The sequence below is a fragment of the Macaca mulatta genome, chromosome 18, assembly GCF_049350105.2.
Source record: "Macaca mulatta isolate MMU2019108-1 chromosome 18, T2T-MMU8v2.0, whole genome shotgun sequence".
NCBI classification, from domain to species: Eukaryota; Metazoa; Chordata; class Mammalia; order Primates; family Cercopithecidae; genus Macaca; species Macaca mulatta.
In genome coordinates this window covers 18,826,565-18,851,746 of record NC_133423.1, presented here as the reverse complement: position 1 = coordinate 18,851,746, position 25,182 = coordinate 18,826,565, and the positions used below count along the sequence as shown (strand labels likewise).

At 36.0% G+C, this 25,182-nt stretch overlaps 1 protein-coding gene across 6 annotated transcripts in view; it reads right to left on the bottom strand.

Moving 5' to 3' along the window:
* PIGN (phosphatidylinositol glycan anchor biosynthesis class N) overlaps positions 1–25,182 on the bottom strand; it is a 158,679-nt gene that overhangs the window by 19,036 nt on the left and 114,461 nt on the right. For 5 of the 6 annotated variants that reach the window (XM_077975115.1, XM_077975116.1, XM_077975114.1 and 2 more), the window contains 7 exons: positions 22,584–22,686; positions 20,894–20,980; positions 17,344–17,399; positions 16,663–16,738; positions 14,747–14,820; positions 6,825–6,867; positions 4,704–4,756 (listed from right to left, as the gene is read on the bottom strand). In XM_077975115.1, coding sequence (XP_077831241.1) covers positions 4,704–4,756; positions 6,825–6,867; positions 14,747–14,820; positions 16,663–16,738; positions 17,344–17,399; positions 20,894–20,980; positions 22,584–22,686 — 492 coding nt within the window. Of the gene's footprint in view, positions 1–2,447; positions 2,565–4,703; positions 4,757–6,824; positions 6,868–14,746; positions 14,821–16,662; positions 16,739–17,343; positions 17,400–20,893; positions 20,981–22,583; positions 22,687–25,182 lie in introns of all 6 variants that reach the window. The other variant, XM_077975117.1, reaches the window with a different exon arrangement.

Below are 25,182 nucleotides of genomic sequence, written 5' to 3'. Positions count from 1 at the left end.
ATTGCTGTGTCATGTTACAGGATGAGTAGGAGGGATGCCTGTCTCTGTCCTTTGTTAGGAAGAGGCTACACATGCTAGAATGGAGGACAGCCTCACTAAAGTGGAGGCACATATATCATAGCAGTGAAATTCCTCCCAGGTCTTTTCTTTCTTTTTTTTCTTTTTGTCTCTTCAGAGGCGTCTTCTGGTTTTCCACTGGGAGTAAAACACCTGTAGCACTTTCTCCATGGGGATGAAGGAAGGAGGAGACAGGCTACGGAGAGCCTGTTGATACCATCATTTGGTAGGCAGATATCCAATTAATCTCCTGCTTCCCTTCCTCACTCCTCCTTCCACATTACTGTCTGACTGAGTCTAAAGCCCCTGCAACTCCCTTCCCTTTGGTCATACCGGTCTGTAGCTTCTGGGCTGCTGCTTCCTCCCTCTGGTTACCTATCTTCTAGAAATTTGTTGAACTCAAATTTGCTGATAGTCCTTCTCCCATTCTTTTCATTTTGCTAAGTGTGTTTATTTTTATTGGGGTCTTGGTAGAAAAAAGAAAAATGTTTATCTTTGGTCTGCAGTCCTCACCTGGAAACTGGTGGATCTGATTCAGTGCAGCAATCTAGCACCAGATCCTACCCCTGAAACTTCTCCAGCCACGCTCAACAATGCCCACTGCCACTTAAACCAAGGCACGCCTTTATGTTTTCACTTACACTCTGTCACATCTGAGACTGCATGACCTCTCTCCTGCCTGAAATGCTCACATGATTTTCACAACACGGCTCTCTCTCGGTTTTCTCCTGCCTTCTGGCCACTTCTTTCAGCCCCGTTTCTATACTTCTTGTTCTCTGCTCTTCACCTTCTCTCACTCTACACATTCTCCCTAGTTCTTGTGACCCAACATACTCTTGTAAGCGCCACACTTGCAGTGTCAGACAGCTCCTGTCCTGACAAACCTGCCTTAAGCTACAAGACTCAGACAGATACCCTAAGTGTCCCCACAGTACAAGAGAGCCTACTGTAGAATTTCTCACACTGCACCATATGGCCTGCTCATGGATCTGCTTCCTCCTCCAGCCTTATGCTTCCTGAGAGCCCAGAACTGTGAGTTTCTCATCCCCAGCAACTCTCCTAGCATACAGCTGGTGCTCAATAAATATTTGCTGGATTGAATTGAGATCATGGATATGAAAAGGTGCTTTGTGTTTTATACATGTTATTACTGGTAATCAGAGTAAAAACTTTTTACTTTGAAGAAAAAAACATGCCAGGTAAAGATAAACCTCAAGCTAATTAAAGAAAATCTAAAATTCTTAGTGCAATACAAATGAATGCCTGTTCATAAACTAATGATGCACATCTTCCTATGAAAATTGCATCTTCTTCATTCCTTGGCACCTCTTTAGAGTCAAACCAATTTAGACGTCTCTGATCAAAACAGTCTCACACCCAAGTTCACAGCAGCATTATTTACAATAACCAAAGGTGGAAAGAACTCTAGTATCCATTGACAGATGAACAGGTGAACAATATGGCATATGCATATACACATACAATGAAATAGCATTCGGCCTTTAAAAGGAAAGAAATTCTGACACATGCTACAATATAAATGAACTTTAATGATATTACACCAAGTGAAATAAGTCAGTTGCAAGAAAGACAAATACTGTATGAAGTCATTTACATGAGGTACCCAGAGTCATCAAATTCATAGAAAGAAAGGTAGAATGGTGGTCGCCAGGGGCTGATGAGAGGGAGAATGGGATGTGACTGATTAATGCATTCAGAGTTTGCTTTTCAAGATGGAAAGAGTTCTGGAGACAGACGGTGTGTGGTAATAGTTGCACAACCATGTGAATGCATACTTAATACCATTGAACTGTACACTGAAAAGCTGTTATGATGGTAAATTTCATTATGCGTAGTTTACCACAGTTAAATATAAAAGAAAAAGTCTCATACACAAAATACTGTATTTTACCAGAATATTTTTGAAGCAAAATTCTGACCTATGTCTAAAATGAAAATAATCAAATGGTAGAGTAAAGAGAGGTATGCCAAATGTAAGAAGCACTGTAAAGGATAAAAAAGCAGAATTACAGAATGACAACAATAACAATTGCTGACATTCACTGAAGTTTACTAGATGCCAGGCACTACGCTAAATACTTAAATGCTTTATATAAATTAATTCATTCAAAATGGCTACAAGAGAAATGGGGGGCTTAGAGAGATTAAGTCACTTAGCAAAGGTTTCACAGCTCAAAAGTGGCAGAAATGAGATTCAAACCCAGGCGCTCTGGTCTAAAGCCCATGCTCTGGCCACTATCTGCCTGGGCACTTTGGGATGAGAGGGCTGGGGAGGGGAGCAGAAGGGGATCTCTAAACTTTCCCTAACTTTCAAGTTTAAGAGACAAATGAAAACAAAATCAATTATCTATGGAGTACCTTTTACATGCCAAGCACGTATGGCATGTAAGAGATTCGAATCCAATCCTGGATCCCAGGGAATCCACAGTCTATTGGGAGAGGCAGATATGTATATAAATAACCAGGCAGTACATGCCAGGAGCTGCCTAAGAGGTATCAACAGAGGGAAGAGGATGTTTAACACATGGTGTCTCCCGCAAACCCATACAATTCTTGGCAACACAAAGTGATGGATGAATATTGACTAAATGAAATAAAATCAGTATACAAAAATGTATTCTGTCTCAGAATGCATTTGGAGAAGAAAAGACAAAAGAATCAATTTTGCTTTCTTCCTCTCAAAGAAAAGAAATTTAACAGATTATGGCAATCATTGAAATTTAAATCACAATAAAAAGGAAACTGACTTTTTGTTCAGATTACACTTTATTTTTAATTAACTAATTAATTTTTTTTTTTTGAGATGGATCTTACTCTGTGGCCCAGGCTGGAGTGCAGTGGCCCAGTCATGGCTCACCGTAGCCCTGACCTCCCAGGCTCAAGCACTTTTTCTGCCTTAGCCTCCTGAGTAGCTGAGACTACAGGCATGGGCCACTGCACCTGGGTCATTTTTTTTTTTTTTTTTTTTTGCTTTTTGTAGAAACACGGTCTCACTATGTTTTCCCAAGCTGGTCTCAAACTCCTGGGCTCAAGCAATCCTCCCACCTCGGCCTCCCAAAGTGCTGGGATTACAAGTGTGGGCCACTGTCCCTGGCCTTTATACTTTATACTATTTACACTTTAAATAGTTATCACATATTAAAAGGTTACCATATTAAAGATTCTAGGAGACAGATAATGATCACATGAAATTTAAACTACCATATAAAATTCATACTGCAACTAGAACAGCCTCATTTTTCTAAACAGAGATGAGAGATTAAGGAGACACACAAGGACACTGGAATGATCAGCTTTGAAACCATGGATTCAAGCAGTTTATCTTGCATCTTCTGTTGCCCTTTAGTTCTCTCTAGACTTAACATCTATCATCCTCTCCACAGCACTCCATGTAAACATTTGCTGATGTGCTAATGCCAAGAATTGGAGAGACGTCTCATTTCCAGAGGCTTAAAATAATGGCTACTTGCTGCACTTACCTCAAAATCATATTGGCACCTTCTATACTAAGATACTAAGTTTTAATTTTTTTCACTACATTATTAAGAACTTCTACGTTAGTGTAGTCATGCGCCACATAACGATGTTTTAGTCAACAATGGCCTGCATGTACACAGTGTTCCCATAAGATTATAACAGACCTCGTGATAGCGCGGTGTCTTTGCAGCACAAAGCATTACTCTTACTTGTTTGTGGTGATGCCAGTGTAAACAAACCTACTACACTGCCAGTCCTATAAAAGTCTAGCACATACAATTATGTACAGCACATAATATCTGATAATGACAATAAACAACTGTTACTAGTATCTACATTTACTATACCATATTTTTCATGGCTTTTTAGACTGTACTCCTTTTCCATATATATATATAAATTTAACTGTAAAAGAGCCTCAGGCAGGTCCTTCAGGAGGTATTCTAGAAAGCACTGTTACCAGAGATGACAGTTCCATGCATGTTATTGCCTGTGAACACCTTCCAGTGGGACAAGATGTGGAGATAAAAATCCTGACCCTCTGTAGGTGTAGGTGAATGTGTGTGTGTATCTTAGTTTTTAACAAAAAAGTTTAAAAAGTAAAAACAAAAAGTAATTTTAAAATATTAAATTAAAATATTAATGTTAAAATAGAAAAGAGCTTAGAGAATGAGGATATAAAGAAAGAAAAGGTTTTTGTACAGCTATATAATGTGTTTGTGTGTTTAAGCTAAGTGTTATTATAAAGTCAAAAAGTTAAAAACCTTATAAAGTAAAAAAGGTTACGGTAATAACTCACTGACTCACCCAGAACAACTTCCAGTCCTGCAAGCTCCATTCATGGTAAGTGTCCTAGATAGGTGTACCAGTAAAAAATCCTCTACATTGCATTTTTTACTATACCTTTTCTATGTGTAGACACATAAATACTTACCGTTGGGTTACAATTGCCTACAGTATTCAGTATAATAACATGCTGTACAGGTTTATAGTCTAGGAGCAATAGGCTATACCATATCTTAGGTGTGGAGCAGGCTACACCATCTAGGTTTGTGTGAATATACTCTGTGATGTTTGCACAGAGAAGAAATTGCATTTCTCAGAACTCATCCCTGTTGTTAAGCAATGCATGACCATATATACTATACCTTGTCCCAATATCAAGCCAGCTGCCATAATCCTTGACCAAGAAGAAAAAATGCTGTAAGAAAAAAAAAGGCTCAATTAAAAACAAACCTATTTAGATTCAGTCTAAAAACAAAGTTATTTTAGGACTGTATGTTTCAGATTTCTGACTCTAACAATCACTAGCTGACTGTAGTCAACAAGAATATGTCATTTACTGAAACTTTTGCTTGTATTAGAATTAGTAGTAGTCTAAAATCCAGAAATAGAATTATCAATCAAATGAACACAAAAGTGACATTTCTGAATAACTAGAAATAAAGAAGCAGCCAACATCAATTAAAAAAAAAAAACTAGATAATACTAAAGATGTCAGTGGAAAGATGTCATGTCATCCATCTATCAACAAATATTTACTGTACTGACTACCTACTGTGTGCCAATCACTGTCTTAGGTGCTGGAGATAAACTCCTCCTCACAAGGCATAGGCTCTACTAAATAATTCAGTCAAATTATCGGGGGTGTGTGTGTGTGTGTGTGTGTGTGTGTGTGTGTGTGTGTGTGTGCAGGGGACAGAGGGAGTGCTATCATTGGAAAATATAGGCAATTATAGAAACAGAGGAAGGGGTTCATACCCTGATTAGGATGGAAGGGAAGGCTTCCCAATGGAAGGTGAAATCTAAGTAAAAAGTAGGAGTCAGATGAAAGGAGGTTTGGAGAGAAAGAGGTTTCTGGCAGAGGGAATAGCCTATATACACATCAAGAGTCCATAGTGAGCTTGGTGTCAAAGTGAGGATGGTGTAGAGAAAACAAGGATGGAGAGGTAAGAGAAGATGCCAATCATGTGGGCAGAAGCTATATCACAAATGACTGTTCAAGTTAATTTAGGCAAACTTTTTTATATAAAATTAATCAGAATTTCAATCCTCTTCTATTAACATGTCTGTTTGTCACTTTGCACAAAACTGAAAACTGATTTGTTCTCACATAATGTGTGGTCAGTTTCAGAAATACAATGAATAACAGTTCAATACCACACAAAAATACTCTCATCTAAACCGAGTGACTAGGAATCTGATTTGGGAAGCTACCCTTATTGGTATTCCTAGTTACTTCTGGCATGGGATGTTATACGGTGATGAATTGACCTTACCCAAAAAGACCGCTGGTGTTTGTTCTCAGCTACTGGGTGGTGATTTCTAGGCCCTTGGAATGTCATGGAATGTCATGCCTTATAGAAGGTTCTGCCTGAGGTCTTGGCCACCGGACAGTCTAACAATGTGATGTATGATGAGGGCTTTTGGCCATATTACCAGCTGTATCCCCAGAAGGGATTAAAGGTCAGCCACATAGGCAGTATTTGATCAAACCCCACTAAAAAGTCTGGACAACAAAGCTTAGGTAAGCCTGGCTGGCAATACTCCATGTGTACTGTCACGCATCAATAGCGGGAGGCTAATGCTGTCCTGATTCCACAGGGAGAAACAGAAACTCAGAATCTGGTATCCTGGACTCTGCCCTATGGCCTGGAATAAACTGTAACTGAATATAACAGCATTCAGTGAGTTCTGTGAATTCTAGTGAATTACTAAAGCTGAGGGTGGTCTTGGGAACTCCCCAGACTTGTAGACATAAAATAGGTTCCTCTTTTTGTTAATAACAGAGGCCTACCTACCTGCATCAGAACTTATTTATTGCAGCCACATCTTGATTAACACCTTCCCAATAGAAAAGCTGCATTTCCTTTTTCCTTCCTTCCCTCCCCATTTTTCTTTCATTTTTAATCTGAGAGAAGGGTTAAAAATCAACATTTCTATAGAAAAATGATGTATTATCTAAATTTAAAGTTAGCTTTTTCTGTTAATTTCCTTTGGAAGGTTCATTTCAGATACAAAGCAACATGGAAGACAAGGTATGACAGATTCGAATAAATCAGGTAGTAAGACTTTTGACACCTGAAGAAGAGCACACATCCTGTATAATAACTAATATAAAACAACATAATTTATATGTGTAAATTATTCCAGCACTTACAACTCAATATCTAAAGATTTCATGTACCGAAATGCATTCATATTTCTCTTTATTAAATTAACCCAGGACTCTTAATCTAATTTATATGGACTACCCAGTAATGCCTTACCAAAGCCATAATGTCTGATATGACGAGAACAATGAGAAAAAGGCTGGAAAAAAAAAAGAAGGAAAAATTACATATAGTACAACAGGTGTATTTTTCAAGCTCATTAAAATCCAAGTGAGACTAGGCAAATAACCTAATATTGTTGGTACTTTTGCTTTTGAAGATACAACTTTCAAAGGTTCTTTTCATATTATCACAGGTGACCACCCCATAGAGATGAGCTGGACTGTAAAATGTGTTATTAAGTGCTCTGAATATTTATTTCAGTAAAATGAAAGGGACATACATTATGATTTTCAAAACTAAACTTTTGAGATAATTGTTAACTAATATGCAATTTCAAGAAATAATACAGAGGGATCCTCTGTACCCTTTACCCAGTTTCCCCCAGTGGGAAGATCTTGTAAAACCATGGTATAATATCCCAAGCAGGACATTGACACTGATACTGTCCAGATAAGGAGTGTTCCCATCATCACAAAGATCTCTCATGATGCCCTTTTAGAGCCACATGTGTCCTCCCCTCACCATCCCTCTGCCTAATCCCTCACTCCTGAGAGCCACTAATCTGTTCTCCATTTCTATAATTTTGTCATTTTAAGAGTGTTTTATGAGTAGAATAACGTACATAACAAGTTAAACAATTTATATAACACTCTCTTACCTTTTGTAACCTTCGGGGATTGGCTTTTCCCACTCAGCATAATTTTCTCAAGAATCATCCAAGGTGCTGTGTGTATCAATGGGTCATTTACTTTTATGGCTGAATAGTACTCCATCATATGGATATACAATGGTTTACTTAACCATTCAAGCACCAAAGGACATCAAGGCTTATTTCTACTTGTGGCTATTGTTACAGTTTGCGGCTCTTACAAATAAAGCTGTTATAAACATTTGTGTCTAATTTTTTGTGTAAACCTTTCATTTTTCTAGGAAAATACATCAAGAGTGCAATTGCTAGGTTATACAACAGTAGTATGTTTAGTTTCATAAGAAACTGTAAAACTCTTTTCAGAGCGGTTTGTACCATGTTACATTTCCACTAGCAATGCATGAGAGCAATTTCCTTACATCCTCAACAGCATTTGGTGATGCCACTATTTGTTTTTAACTGTTCTGATAAACTGTTCTGATATGTGTATAATGATATTTCATTTTTTTAAAAAATTCTTTTTTGAGATGGAGTCTTGCTCTGTTGCCCAGGCTGGAGTGTAGTGGTGTAATCTCAGCTCACTGCAACCTCCGCCTCCCGCGTTCAAGCGATTTTCCTGCCTCAGGCTCCCGAGTACCTGGGACTATAGGCACATGCCACCACGCCCGGATAATTTTTGTATTTTTAGTAGAGATGGGGTTACACCATATTGGTCAGGCTGGTCTCGTACTCCTGACCTTGTATCCGCCCGCCTCGGCCTCCTAAAGTGCTGGGATTACAGGCGTGAGCCACCACGCCCGACCCACTGTGGTTTTTATATGCATTCCTTTAATGGCTAATCATGCTGAACAACTTTTCATTGGCTTATTTGCCATCTGTATATCTTCTTCAGGTGTTTTGCTCACTTTCTAATTAAATTTTTTTTACTGTTTAGTTTTGTGCATTCTTTATATATTCTAGATACTAGTCTTTTTTCAGATACCTGGTTTGTAAATATTTTCTCCCAGTATGTAACCTATGTTCTCACACTCTTAGCAGGGTCTTTCACAGAGCAAAAACTTGTAATTCTGAAGAAGTCCAGTTTATCACTTTTTCCTTTTATGGGTTACAATTTTGATGTCAAGCCTAACTCTTTGCCTAACCCAAATCCCAAGGATTTGCTCTATTTTTTTCCTAGAAGTTTAAATCTGTGGTCCACTTTGAGTTAATTTTTGAATAAAGTGTGAGGTTTTGGTAGAGATTTGTGACTTGTTTTTAAGAAATAATTGTTTTTCTAACCATTGGTTTGAAATAAAGACATGTAACTCAATAGTTCACATATGCAGATATATACCACAAGTCAGATCGATGATATCTTACTGAAGTATAATTTCATTCAGACACATAATAAAGTGTGTTAATCTGATTAAGAGTTTGTAGAGAATGCAATGGTCATCCAGTACAACCTTCTACTTAAAGCATGAATTCCCAAAGGATCAATCCCAATAAAGGCATTGTCTAGCACTAGTTTTAGTGGTTGCAGCAACAGAATCCACTCCATTTTCACAGCTCCAATTACTGCAGAGTTCTTTCTTCTGTGATTCAAAGCACAACAATAATTCTACCCTATGGACCCAGTTCTTCTGGAATAGAAAAATAATAAATACAATTCAAAAGACCTTTAGAATAAGTGTGGTGGCTCAGGCCTGTAATCCCAGCACTTTGGGAGGCTGAGGTGGGAGGATCACTTGAGGCCAGGAGTTCAAGACCAGTCTGGCCAACATGGTGAAACCCCGGCTCTACTAAAAATAGAAAAACTAGCCAGGCATGGTGGCACATGCCTGTAAGCCTAGCTACTACAGAGGTTGAGGCACGAGAATCGATTGAATCTGGGAGGTGGAGGTTGCAATGAGGTCACACCACTGCATTCCAGCCTGGGTGACACAGTGAGACTCTGCCTCAAAATAAAACCCCAAGAAAACAAAACAAACAAACAAATGAACAAAAAGACCTTTAAAAAACCTTTACATACCTTTTTCAAAAAGTTTTGAGTTTTTAGAAATATTATTTTTATTTTTCTAAAGAAAATTATATTACTGTGTGACACAGATGATGTTCTGGGATACTTGTGAAATTAAGACACATCTGATTAAGTTATTTATTGTCTTCTCAGCCTCAGTTTCCTTATCTATAAAATGGTCGTAATAATATCTATATTTCCTAGTATCATTGGAAAAATTAAGTCAGGTAATATGTGGAAAGTACCTAATACAGTGCCTGACATATGGTATTTGCCTAGTAAATATTGGTTTCATTCTCATTCCTTAAACAAAAGCTTTAAATGAAATTAAAGATATAATCTCTCCCCTTACGGAGTTCACAAGGTGTGTATTAGCTAGAGTTGCCATAACAAAGTACCACAAATTGAGTGGCTTAAACAACATACATTTCCTCATAGTTCTGGAGGCTGGAAGTCCACGATCAGTGTGTGAGCAGGGTCGGTTTTATTTGAGGTCTCTTTCCTTAGCTTGTAAATGGCCATATTCTCCCTTAGGTTCACATGTCATCTCTTCTGTGTTTGACTGTGTCTTAATCTTTTCCTCTTATAAAGACATCAGTCATATTGGACTAGGACCCACTCATATCACCTCATTTTACCCTAGTTACCTATTGAAAGGCCCTGTCTCCAAATTCAGTCATATTCTGAGGTACTTGGGGGTCAGGACTTCAACATAAGAATTTTAGGGGACACAAATCAGCCTCTAACTGGGTGTGAAACACAAAAGTAAGAAACAATTTTATCAGCCACAGTCTGAGTTACCTAACTTAGCCAGAAATTTGAGGGTGGAAGGATTCTGGAGAGTGGAGCAGTTGGGTAAAAAAAGTTTAACAGAGAATAAGATCCCTGAACTAAGTCTTAATTAAAAAGAAGGAAAAAGATTTTCCAGAGCCAATCTTCATATTCTTGAACCATTTTGTGGAAACTGAAGAACCCAGAAGAAAGCCTGCTCAGGGTCACACAGCTAGTAACGGTAAGTCATAGACTTATAAAGCAAGTCTGGCCCCAGAGCCCGTGCTCCAAACCATTACGCACACTGCCTCCCCATGGCTCCACTGACTCTCAGAGGCCTTCAGCATCTTCATCACGTTCCTGTGAATGTGTCCCCGGTTCCCTTGTTTATTCATATGCTGCCCAAATGCAAAGGCATAAATATAACACACTATTCAATATTCAAGGTGATCTAATTTTAAGAAGGATAGGGTTATCATTCCCTTGCTGTGAATACAACAATTTTATTAAAGGCAGGTTAGTTATATGGTATTATTTGATCTCCAAGATGTTTTGAAGCTACTGTGTACCTAGATCCTATGAGGTTCCTCATAAATACATTTTTATTCAAGAAATAAATACCTGCTATTGAGTTTTTATCCAATTGATAATAAATATTACTTATCATCCCCATCGAGCCACTGTGATTGTTCACTTGCAAGACCCTTAACTGATCTCCCTGCTCTTATTCTTGTCCTCCTAAAGTTATTATCCATGCAACAGACAGAACAGCCTTCAAAACCTACCAAAGGCTTCTTGCCACAACTGAATAATACTGAAGTCCTATCTGTGGCCTAAGTGGCCCCTTATGTTCTGCCCCTGCCAACCTCTTCAACTTTATTTCCTACAATTCTCCTGCTAGCGCAGTCTGCTTAAGGCTACCTTTCTTGCTGTTCTCCAAATACACCAAGCATGTCTTCAACTCACGCCCTTTGTACGTTTCACTCCTTCCACCTGAGTGAACCATGAAACTATGTGAGTAAAGACTATGTTCAGGTTTTTGCATAAATTGCTTCTCCTTAGAGAGGTCTCCCTGGACCACTTCATTTTTTCCCCTGACATTTAACACTACTTAAAATTTTGTTATGACAAGCATTTTATTTTCTTTGTCTCCCCAGGTAGACAGTAAGCTCTGTTCACCAAATGTAACACCAGCGGCTAGTACAGTGCCCGGTATATTATACAAACTCAAATCCTATGTGCTGAATGAATAGTAGGAGTAATTAGCATAAACTAAAACTGAAAATGGCTAATGCTACACATTGTGAAATTTGCTTTAGATTTAAGACTGACTTAAGAACCTTTTCCTTTTGATTTCATAAAACACAAAAAATCTGATCCACGAAAAATTAGACCTGGTAGAAACAACACCAAATAACATTGTAGAAGGCTAAAACCACACAGAATAAAATCTGTAACTAACAAAATAATGATGGAAGAAGCAAATCTTAACAATAATCAGATCTGTAATATCTAATCTAGGTGAATGAGACCTGGTAGATATGATAACTATAGAAGGAAAAAAAAAAAAACACTGGGAGGAGCTGAAATCCAGAGACTTTAAAATAAACAAAAACAACCCAAAATTTTTCTGAAAATTAATAAAAATAATTTTAATAAATTAAAAATCAAAATAGAAATACTTAAAAGTAATTTACTTCTACTTCATATTGATTTAAAAATTAAGCTGATTTAATAGAGTGCCCATAGGAAAACACTTTCCCAATAAAAGTTATTCAATATTATAATAATTCTGATTCAAATCTAGATTCCTAAATATGCGAGCATAACATTTTGGAGATAAAAACACCCATTAGAACAAAATGATATATTCAAAATTGGAGTAAAATTATTTTCACTTCAATTAATACAGGGCATGAGAAAACTAGCTTTTTGGCTGCTAGATCACATTGTTGACAACTGCTATTTCCAAGTTGTTTTTTTTTCCCCCAATTCCTGCCGGGTAGCCATGGCTCTTGTAGAGTTGAGTATTTAATCAAACACAGAACTGAAAAATCATCCCTTTCAGATCTTATATGGTTGGTTGTTGAATACTTCTGTAATACTAAAAGTTGTTTCTCTTTCTCAGCGGACTTCTAATTTCTCTCATGCTTTGCTGCATTCTGAAGGTGACAAAGGTCTTCATGGTCCATGTCATCTCAAACTGTGAAATGAACTGGCCACAACTGTGACACTTTTGGCAGGTTGTTTCACACCCCCACACCTCCCTTTTCCCTGACCCCCTTCCAGTTTACAATGAATGTGTGCCAGACAGAGTTCTGGCCATAGAGACACAGTCAGAAATCTGCTACATGGGGCCTTTGGGAAAGACACTGCTACCCTGACAGAAAAGGAGAATCAGCTGACCTATCTCCTTGCCTTTTTCCTCATTAGTCCTTTTCCCTTGTTCCTGTCTGGATGGCAGATGAGATATGATGGCAGATGGAGGCATGATGAGAAAAACACGAGGGTAAAAGCAACAATCTAAGAATCTTCCATTCTTAGGAATACAGAAAAGCAGGGTTGCTGATGGCATCACAGAGTTGTGGGCTGCCAACCTCCAGACTCCATGTGACATGAGGACATAAATCTCTATTTCTCTTAGCTACTGTTAGATTTTCATTGCTTACATCCATAAGCATTCTTAATGGATAAGCTATCAGGTAATCTTCATGCACAGCTACTACCTTTTTGTGGTCTCTACCCAAAATTTACAAGGTTTTGTTGATGAACCCAATTATTAAGACTGAGACACTAGATAAATTATTAATAATTAGAAAAGTAAATTTTAAAGTCATGCAAAAAAATGTTAATCCAACTTTTCTACTTCACTTTTGTTCCATACACATTTTAAGGAGTGAGTCGGAAGAGAAGAAGAATCATTTCACTGGTTTGTTATATTGAACTCGTCCTTGGCATTATAGATATAATAAATAAATAAGTCATTAGTATATATCTCCACCCCCATCTTAACCGTAGGCTTCCAACAGTTGTAAGAAAATGATTAGCAACATAAATAAAAAGCCTGTAAAAAGGTCACAGAAAGGAGAGATGTTATCAGTGATTATTTGGTAAGTGCTACGGCAGTGAGGGTGGCTGGACTTCGGCTTGTGTGATGGATCAAATAAAGAAAACAGGATGAGAAGCTAATTTTCAATAGGAAGAAAAGGCATCGCTGGAATCAATGTGTGACATTAAATTTGATGAGTCAGTGTGATATCCAGGAAGAAATGTCAGTGACTTCTGAGTTTAAAGGTCAAAAGAGACCTTTCTGAGCCACCTTTGCCTCAGTTCTCTCCTGCTGTGTTTTGTTTTTCATTGTACTAGTTTCTAGATAGCATTACTATACACACGTACAAATATAAGAATACATACACACATACACTTTGGTGTGCCTTCCATTTCTTATTCCACATGTCCCCAGCTCTTCTTATTTAAACCTTAATTAAAATCCCTTCTAAAAATCTTATCCACCAACAAAGATGCAGGAAAGTACATGTCATTCACCAGTTTTTATTGCATCTAAGTAAATATCTCTTATGTGATATTGACAAGGCATAAATACTCTCAATATTAAATTCATGTAAATATCCTGCAAAAATATACTAAAACTAGAAATGAGATTTCTAGTATTCTTAAGCAGTGGAAGAAAAACTTTTTTCTTTATGGCATATGCATAATACTATGCTAAACCCAGTTCTAGCTTATACTCATCAAGAAAAACATGCAAATTTATGCTAATATTAGTTATTTCTTTCAGCATTGAGTATGCTAGTTTGATTCAAGAATAACAAAACTGCTAAGCTTCATATTTATATCAAGTATTTTCCAGAGTCCCTGTGCTGATAAGGCAATTTTATTGGTTAAAAAAAGCAAATAGTTGAGTTGACAGCTTTTCTTCCACAGTCTTGATTGCTTAAGACGGACTGCTCCAGAAATTCCTCAAAACTCAGAAAGAATACTTCCCACTCCATTTGTCAGATGTGTAGAAATCATAACTGAGAAACTAAGTATATTTTTGACACTTAGAAAAGTTAATTTTAAGTCATGGAAAATGAAATAATGTTCACACATTTATCTAATAACATATTTAAGAAATAAACCAAAATAAGTTAGAGTATCTTTTGCTTTTTGTAGGCACAGTTACAATAAGTAATTAACTACAATAATTTAACATTTATGTTTTACTGTTTTCTAGGGAGGTTCTTCACTAGCTTGAATAATATTCTAATAACATTTTATTGCTGAGAAAGCAAGCTTGTCTGCTAGAGGCCCTAATCAACTAATTTCCTCTAATGAGTTGCAACACTGACTAAACGGGTGAACATTTTCTCATTTGTGTAATAAACAATCTACGTTACAGTGTCTTAATAGCAATCACATGAAATGTCTTCAAATGTTTACTCTCATCTCCTAAAAATAGGCAAATCAAATGTTTCTTAAACGAATTCATCTTACCTTTTTGACGATAACTGAGTAGTCAACTGAACCGCTTCGAAAGCACACATAACAAGAACAAAGGGGATTAAAATCTATAAAAGAACAATAAATGATGCCATGAATAACTGAAGCATTTGAGACACTTTTTGAAAAAACTACTATTTCTGCTTACAGAAATATTTTCAATTTCTCAAGTAACTTTTATATATACTAGTGAAAAGCAAACACTGAAATAAAAGCATGATACCAATGGCACATAGAACAGTGATGAAACTGACTTAAAAACCTACATTAATAAGCTATACAATGTAAAAGACAGCAAACATCAATACATATTCCAAATAAAAGCCTATTACAAATTTTGTTCCATTTAGTGTATTCTAATAATTAACAACAAGGTTCAAAAGATTCCAAGAGGGTGTGAAAAACACAGAATGCCCAAATCAAATAAATTATATAACCTGATAATTTGATTCACAGATCCTTAAACCCATCTGGTTATTTAAAACTATAACATCATAAACATGATTCAGCTTCTCAATCATTGCTTTTTGTTTTTTTTAAAAAATACATTTATTTATGATTATAAAATTCACACTCATTATAACAAATTTGAAAAAAAATTATAAAACATTTGAAATAAAGCCATAGCAAAATTTATGCTGGTTGAAAATCCATAATCCAGAGCGAATACTGTTAATATCTTGAGGTATTGCTTTCCAATTATCAATTTTGAAAAAATATATAACTTGATGTTTCAAAAAAGGGGGAGATATGGAAAATAAATGATGTTCAAGACTGCATAAAGTTATTTTTCAAGTGAAGGACATATGGATAAAATAGAATTCAGCAGGGCCCTCACTTCTAGACACATCAGTCAACAAAAGTCATCAAGTGTATTATGTCATTAAAGCTTACTGCTTTGTGCTAGAGACTAAGAACCCAGCATTTTAATATGAGCTTTGTTTTTCTCTCCCTCCCTCCCTCCCTCCCTCCCTCCCTCCCTTCCTTCCTTCCTTCCTTCCTTCCTTCCTTCCTTCCTTCCTTCCTTGTTTTTAATTAAAGGTCCATGGTCTTTAATAAATTGGGAAAAAAAAGTCACCATTTTTAAAATGTGAATGAAAATTAAGGAAATAGCAACATGTTTTAAAATAACTCAGTAGAAAACAGGACATGAGAAAATGAACATCTTTTTAACATTTCTTAAACTTCCATTTGTATTAGTGTAGTAACAAAAAGTAGACATTAATCCTATTAAGATGACACCTTTAATCATTTTTATTTATAAATCTGAACATTAGGTAATCGGATTTTAGGCAAGTATCAGCTTAGTTTATTTAAACAAATATATACTAAATAAAATGTGTCAGGCATTATGGTAAAGGGAATAAAACAAGCATAATTACCTTAGAGAAGAAGAACAAGAATTACATTATAATGAAGAATCTGAACCCCTGGAAAGCTGAAAATTGTCATTATCTTTGTATTGTCAGCACCCAGCTAGTATCTAGCACATCACTGAATATAGCAGAAAATGACATTTGTTGAATGACTCGATCAATTCTAGGTACATGGATTATGAGAAAAGATTATGTTGGCAATCTCATAGGTAGAGAACATGGGTTCAGGGAACCTTATACTCTTTAGCAGCACTGCAGTTTGATCCATAGCTTCCCACAGGCTTTAATCACATCTGATAAGATCCTCTCAAATTAACAGTTGAATCCCTACTCTTTTGAAGTCCAATGCACTTATGAGTAAAGCAAAAAGATTAACTGTGGTTTGGAGTAAGCGATAGAGGGTTTCACCTCCAATTTAGCAGTGCCAACTATGAAAGGATATCTTCTTTCCATTGCTACTTAACTCTGTTGAAATGACTTTATAATCTTAATTAATCAATAGCTTAATACAAATAACAAAATAAGAAAACTAACCTTCCACATCATCAGGGCTCCCATCATGAAAGGACTGAACACAGTCAGAAAGCAATAGACAGAGGCAAGATCAAAGCTAGGGAATTATAACAAGGAAAAAGGATTTAGAATTCACTCTGTAAGTTTAAAAGAATGTTCTTCTAAAAAGATGTTTAAACTAATTCTCTGAAATCTACTTACTAAAACATAAGCAAACATCATATTATGAAGCCACTAAAATGAACGCAGTAGATCTGAATGCGCCAATACATACCAATCTCCAAAATATATCATTCAGTATGAAAAGAAAGGCTGGGTGCCGTGGCTCATGCCTGTAATCTCAGCACTTTGGGAGGCCGAGGTGGGTGGATCACCTGAGGTCAGCAGTTTGAGACCAGCCTGACCAACATGATGAAATCCCATCTCCACTAAAAATACAAAAATTAGCCAGGCATGGTGGTGGGCGCCTATAATCCTAGCTATTCGGGAGGCTGAGGCATGAGAATTGCTTGAACCTGGGAGGCGGAGGCTGCAGTGAGCCGAGATCACACCGCTGCACTCCAGTCTGGGCAACAGAGTGAGACTTTGTCTCAAAAAAAAAAAAAAAAAAAAAAAAAAAGGTAAGGTACAGAACAAAAGGTATAGAAGTCTCAGGTTGCATTATTTTTTGGTTATACATATGCCACTTTCATTTAAAATTACCTGTTAATAGAAGCTATATTTCCAGTTCCAAAAAATGCTGTCACTAAGAAGAAAACCTAAAGGAAGTCAAGGAAATGGCAAAACAACTCAGATTTCATACAAATTTCCTTTTCATTTAGAAAAGATATGCTAATTTTACCTTGAGAGTAATTTGCTTTTTTACTTGCATACTGACCATGAATTGTTTTCAGTGAACATTCCATTATATCTCCTTGTCAATGCATTTTAAAACAGCCAGACTGAAGAGGGAGTGTACTGAGAATAATGAGGCCTGAGAGGTCATCCTCACTCAGTCCCTAGTAACCTTAGGAAGGTTATTTTCCTCTTCCCTAACATGAGCAAGGTGGACCATATCTGTAGTTGGCTGCTAGTGATTTTTTTCAAAAGGAAAACGTGGATCTAGGGTATAACATAGACATTTTCAGCTGAAAGACACGGTTATAGTCTATATATGCTTGCTGTAAACCCACCACATGTTAAACACATGCTAGACTGCTTGAAAGGCTCAGGAAGAAACAAGATATCATGTTTTAAAATAATTCAATAGAGAATGACACATGAAAAAACACTGAACATCTTTTTGACATTTCTTAAACTTACATTTGTATTAGTAAAGCAATAAACATTGATATCAACCTTAGTGTCCAAGAACTTACTGCTAGCAAAGCACTTAAAATGGTGCCTAGCCCACTGAAAGGGCTTGGTAAGTGTTAGCTCTTTTATTACTATAGATACCCACAAAAAATGGTGAAGCAACACTGAAGAGGAAGTATGAATCATGACAATCTTCAGTGAAAAAGAGGCATTTGAGTTGGTGAGTTGAGCCTTAAATGTATTCATGGATTCAGTGATTCAACCAATCATCTAACCAACCGATGTTTATTATCTAGTATATGTCAGAGATAGAGATAGGCACTAAGAATATAAACATAAACAAAATAGTCTCAAAATACTCCAATGGTGACTAAGATATGATGACAGAAATAGAGGAGAGACATTTTAAGGTAAAGAACAGTGAGAAAAAAATGACACCGCCAAGAAAGAGTAAAAAGGTTTGATAGATAGGAACTTAGACTTTATTGAAGGATATGGTGAAAGATGAAGCAAGAAATATAGATTAGTGGCATGTTAATAAAAAGCCTGAACTTGGCCGGGAGTTGTGGCTCACGCCTGTCATGTAATCCCAGCACTTAGCGAGGCCGAGGCAGGTGGATCGCGAGGTCAAGAGATTGAGACCATCCTGGCCAACATGGTGAAACCCCATCTCTACTAAAAATACAAAAATTAGCCGGGTATGGTGGCGCATGCCTATAGTCCCAGCTACTCAGGAGGCTGAGGCAGGAGAATCACTTGAACCTGGGAGGCGGAGGTTGCAGTGAGCCGAGATCATGCCATTGCACTCCAGCCTGGCGACAGGGTGAGACTCCGTTTTTTTTTTTTGTTGTTGTTGTTGTTGTTTTTAAAGAAAGCCTGAACTTCATTGTGGATACAGTGAAGAGTAGAAAATCTTTTAGGCTGGTGTTAGAATCAAGAAACACCAGTAACTGTGTGATATTCAGATAAGGGAGACAAATAATTGGAGGCAGAAAATTCAAGTAGGGAGCAATTTTGGTAGTCCATATCAGAGATAAGGAAGTGTGAACTGATGCAGTGGGAATGAAGATCAAGAGTGAAGGGAGCCACAGGGACTTTAGAAGTGGACAAGGAGCAGTTAAATATGACAACAAGTTGGACGTCTTGGGGACAGGGAGTATGGTGATGCCATTAAATGAGATAAGGCCTGCCAGAGAGAGTGACTTTGAAGAGGAGTGGCAGTTGTTAATCAGTTTGGGACACATATTTGGTGATGCCCAGCAGAATGTTAGACATGTGGTCCTTCAGGTCACAAGAGAGGTCAAGTTTGGAAAAACAGATCTTAGAGTTGTTTGCAAAGAAGTGTCCACCAAAGTTACAGGAAAATATGGCATAAACCAGGCACAATAAGAGAAGGTGGAGCATGGAGAAAAAAATATGGCTGAAGATCAGGCAAAGGAAGCAATTATAGAGAAGAATAGAAATGATATAAAAATCTTAGAAGAAAACTTGTACTGTGTCCTGGATGTGAAGGGAAAAGAAAGAGAAAACATAGACTTGAATGTTAAAGTGTGGTCAGGTAAACTGAATAGATTTGAGGGATCAGGAAGCCCCTGCAGACCACTGACAGTACAACTTCGGCAGAGACATCTGACAAATACTGATAGAGCACTACTATGTGTCAGGCATTGTTAGAGGTCTGTGGACACGGTATATACATGGAGAGAAAATAATGGCAGCAACTATAAATTTTTCTTTCAAAAAATTAAACAGAAAGGACAAGATGAAATTATAATTTAGGGAAATGCAAGGATCAATGGGTAAAGTGCTTTATTAGTATTAGCTGATTGGAAAGAACCTGTAAAGAGAAAAAGAAAGCAAAACAGAGTGAAAGCAAGAGACAGAGAGGATGGAATATTTATTTTCTGTACCTGAGAGGTCTAGACTGTGCACCATGGACAGCTCAAAGGAAATGCCTCCAATACTTACAAGCCATGTATCTGATAAGGGGCTAGTATCCAAAACATACAAGGAACTCCTACAGCTAGCAAAAGTAAAATAGTCACACTTAGAAAAAGAGAGTAGAATGATGGTTGCCGAGGGATGAGAGGAGGGGGGAAAGGGGAAATGTTGGTGAAAGGGTATGAAGTTTCAGTTGTGCAAGATGAATAAGGTCTAGAGATGAAATGTACAGCATGGTGACTATAGTCAGTAATATTGTACTGTATACTTGAAATATGCTAAGAGAGTTGATCTTAAGTGTTCTCACTGCAAAAACAGAAAGAAAAAACAGTAAGTGAGGCAACAGATACGATGATTATTTTACAATGTATACATATATCAAAACATCAAAATATACACCTTAAATATATACAATTTTTGTCAATTATACTTCAATAAAGCTGAATAAAATAAAATAAAGGAAATACATCCCTATGATTTCTTGCAGCTAGTCAGTGAGCCTTTCCAAACTAAGACTTTCCTCTGCCATACTGTCTTTCAAACTTCTGCTACTAACAACTTTCACAACATTGCCTCTGAGGTGATCCAAAAACCTTTGTGAGACAGATGTTATGTAATATGAGTTTAGAATAAAATGCACATAAAAAGATATGAACTCATAATTGTGCTTTCTTCCAGGATGAGAGAAATTAGATTGAAGTTGGGAGTTGAAAGACTTTAGCTTTAGCTCTAATGTTTTAATTTCTTAAAAACACATTTTTAAAAAAACATATGTGACAAAATACTAATGGCTAATATCTTGAATAGCAGGAACATATATACATACGTATCATTCTTGATACTTTTCTATAGTTCAAAAAATGTTTTTATGTGAATTACATGAGAAAACTATAGTTCAGGGAGGTTAAACTACTTAATACCACTATTAAGTGATGGGCAGAAACACCTTCCATGTCTTCTTACTCCATTAAGTGGGAGTCGCAGCTCTTTAAACCAAAGTCTCAACAAAGGATACAAGGAAAAAGGCCCTACGGATGTCATCCAGATACAGCTGTCGAAACTGAGTTATATCAGTATTATAAGAGAACTGGATACTGGTAAGCTGTGAGATAATAAGAAAAATATTAATGCACAATAACAGTTGACTTATTTCTATATTTGAAGGCAAACTCACAATGGCTAAGTTACAATGGCTAGAAACACGCCCTGTGTTGACAAAAAAATAAAAAACAATAAATCTTTCCCTAGGGTTTAATTACACCTTAATAAAATCTGTCAAAAGGTAAAATAATATATAGAATACAGTTGTAGTGTTGCTATATGTGTAACAAAAGTGAGAGCTGAGCTTTTTCTTATCTTATATAAATGCTTCATTTTAAAATTACTATAAAAATTCTTCCCTTTTCAAAGACTAATTTCTCCGAGTGTCCTCATCATCTTAAACCTAGATATGGTATCATATTAAAAGGCATGGTAAAATTAAACGTTTGTTTATTTGTCCCTCTATTAATTCTATTTGCAGAGAAATTTTCTTTCTGTAAAAAAGCAACATATTCCTGTCTTTGGTAGAACAGAAAGCCACTCAATCCAACAAGGTGAGTGCACTCTTGCTTAAACACCTTCCACAAATAGAACACTAATGGGTGAATTTAAAGGTAGACTTTCCCCACTCCTACTTCCCATGTAATTTTCTAGTAAGTTCTTGGGATGTTTTAATACTCTTTTCTAGAAAGAGATACATTTGCTTTCAGTTAAAAACATAGAATTTAAAAAGTAACACAATAATCCTCAGCCTGATGAAATATTTAATATTAAGGCTAATCTCTGAGTATTTACATGAATCTGCTCAAAACTGCTTTTCATGTATTATTTTAATATTCAAGGACTAAAAGTTTAAAACCAGTAATTATTAAATATGCCTCAATAAAGTTTCTTCTTTATTGAAATTAATCATTCTGAATTATCAATAACAATTTACAAACTCAACTGGAGCCAGATAAGGATGGATCAACTATGAAGGTATTTTCTGTAATATTCATTTTATGTGACCTTAGTAAAATTGTAAATAATCTATCACCAATTTCTCAGAATTACCATCAGCTCTAAATATAGACAAGAAACATCAATTTAATTCTATAGCCCACCATGATAAAGGTATCCTTAAAAATTGGTTGGACTTTAGCCAACTCAAAGTATTATGTGTTGCATAAACAGTCAAAGATTTGGACTGAGGCCACAGTCATTAAGGCAGCAGAATAAGCAATCTGTATTAGGATGACCAGAAAGAGAAAAACAATAATAGAAACTTAAATGTCACCTTATAATCAAATTCATAAATTGACTTGTGACAACATAACAATTCTTCTAAGATAAATTGACAGAAGGAAAAATTGGATGTGAAATATGAAAAAAAAGTAAAAAGCATTCTTTTCTCTATTCTTTCACTTATATTGACATTTTTTAAAATCAATGATTCTCAAGTAATCACTAAGAAAAGCCCAACCTACACAACAACAAAATTGTGCTTTTCTGTGATAAGTAAAAAATCTTCCTTACCAATTATTAACTTAATTAATGCCAAACAACCAAAACTTTTTAACACTAAAATTTTAAGGAGAAAGAATTTTTGAAATAACATTGCAACTTCCTTATAGGATAGAGACTAATAGTCTCAAATAAAAACAACAATGACTTTGACCAGTTACCTTTTGTTTACAGCAAACACCAGATTGTTGTAGAGTTTCTTGTTCTATGTTTATCCAGACAAACATCAAACAAGACAATACTAGTGGAAAGACAGCTTCATACCTAACAGGTGGGGAAAGGTAGAAATGAAAAGGAAAAAACAGTAAAATAAGTAAAAATGCAAATTTACACTGAGGTCTTTCTCAAAATTAAAATAATTTGATAATACTTCTAAGTCACAGTATTACAAAACTTAAATTTTCTAGGCTTTCCAGAAGAAGAAAGTAGGAAACTAATATTTAAATTTTAACCCCAACATCATCTTTTTTGAGTGACATGAAATCTTGAGATAATTATGTGTTTAAAATAATAGAAATATATAAAAGTCATTCATAAAGCAAATGACAGATACACATAAAAGAGAAAGAAGGCATGAAGACAAAGGTAAAAAGATAATTCTTGAGGTAAAATTATTAACATACATAGAAGAGGAAGAAGAACACTCTAAATTTTCAAAAAAATGGGTGAAACAAGAACACAAACATGAAAATTGTTTGACCTTATTGATAACATATGGAAATTAAAACAATGGTGATATATCATATTTGCCAATATTAAAACAACAGTGTTAGCCGGGCATGGTGGCTCATGCCTGTAATCCCAGCACTTTGGCAGGCCAGGGCAGGCAGATCACGAGGTCAGGAGTTCGAGACCAGTCTGGCCAGCGTAGTGAAACCCTGTCTCTACTAAAAATACAAAAAATTAGCCGGATGTGGTTGTGTGTGCCTGTAATCCCAGCTACTCAGGAGACTGAGGCAGGAGAATCTTCTTTGAGAAGATTCTGTCTCAAAAACAAAACAGTGTTGATAAGAGGGCAATGAAAAAGGAACTCTCATATGCTCTCTATGGGAATATACACTTTCTGGAAGACCATCTGATACTATGTATTAGAATCTCAAAAATATTCATATACTATAATGCAATAAGGCCATTTCTAAAAGTTTACCCTGAGAAAATAATCAGACATGTGCTACAATTTCCATGATAAAGATATCTGTTGTAACACTGGTTACAGAAGGGGGAAACAGAAAACAACCTACATGTCCACAGGGGAATGATTAAATGCGTGGTACACCTACAGGCTGGAGTGTAAAATGGACACAAAAACAAAGGAGAAGTGCTCATGAGACAACACAGTGATAGAAGCCTTTTCTAAACAGTTTCCGCTTTGTCTGGGGTAAATGTTCCACCTTCATAATCCCTAAATGCTCTATTATAGTACTTACACCATCTTAATCACATGTTTACCTGTATGCATCTATTATTACTTTATAAAATCTTTGAAAACCAAGTCTGTGTCTGTCTCATCACCACTGCTGGCCCAGCTCACAAATATTTGCTGAGTGAGTTATTTATCTAATCAGAAGTTACAAAACAAAACAAAGACTTATTTCCTTTTTGAGTCTTTCAACTACCAAACTCTACAGCATATGGCATTATTTCCTAAAGATGAGAAAGTAAAAAAATTCCAAACACTTTAAACACTATTACAAATTATAAAATTATAACACTGAAAACTGGGCAGAAGAAAAGATTCAGGTTTCAGAAAACATACACAAATCACTTGATATATAAGACTTAAAAGGCCCAGGGATATGAACAGATACTACACACATGAGAAAATAGCATGAGTAAAACAAGTACAGAAAACTGTACAAAGCAGTGCCATATCTGACCTCTTAATATAACGTTTGATATTCTTATTTAAAAATGGAAATACCAAATACTGTTACATATTTGTTACAGATAAGATGAAATAGTACTCCTCATATATAGTTTGTTGTAGATATTATACATTGGCACTGTTCTTAAGACAATTACAAGTTAAAAAAAGAAAGTTCATACCCAATGGCCCACATACACTATATGAGAAGTGAACAAAGGAAATAATCCAGACTATGAAAAAGCTTATGCATAAAAACATAACTCAAAATATTATGTGTAATAATAAAAAGTTGAAATAAAATCCATATCATGAAATATTAAATATCTATTAAAATGGTGGCTAGGAAGCCTATAAGCCACCTAGAAAATGCTTCTGAAATAATGTGAATTAGAAAAAAAGATCCAAAATAGAACATGTACTGCAATTAATTTTATGTTAAAAAGACAAATATGGGGGGGGGGGTAACACCAGAAAGAAATATACCAGAACATTAATAAGAGTAGAGTTAATACATGATTTTATCCCTTATCCCTACTTTCCATAATGTGATGACTCTATATGTCCAGTGATTTTTTAAAAATTGAAAAACAAATATTTAGAATGCTTGTATCCCTGGCCTTTCTTTAAAGTTCAGTTCAATGTCCTTGATGGCATTAACTCAGCTTTCCTATTCAAGCTCTTTCTCTAGTCAGTCTTTGTTTCATACAACACACAACTTCATTAACTCACAGTAACTTCATTGTTTGATTTTGTGATTGCCTAACACTGTAAAATACAGCTCTTATTTTATAGCAGCTTATAACTCTATTGTACACCAGTATTACACTAACGGTTCTCTCTGTGTGTCTGCAGAGCGCTCTGGACACTGGATATATGAAAGAAAAAACAACTGT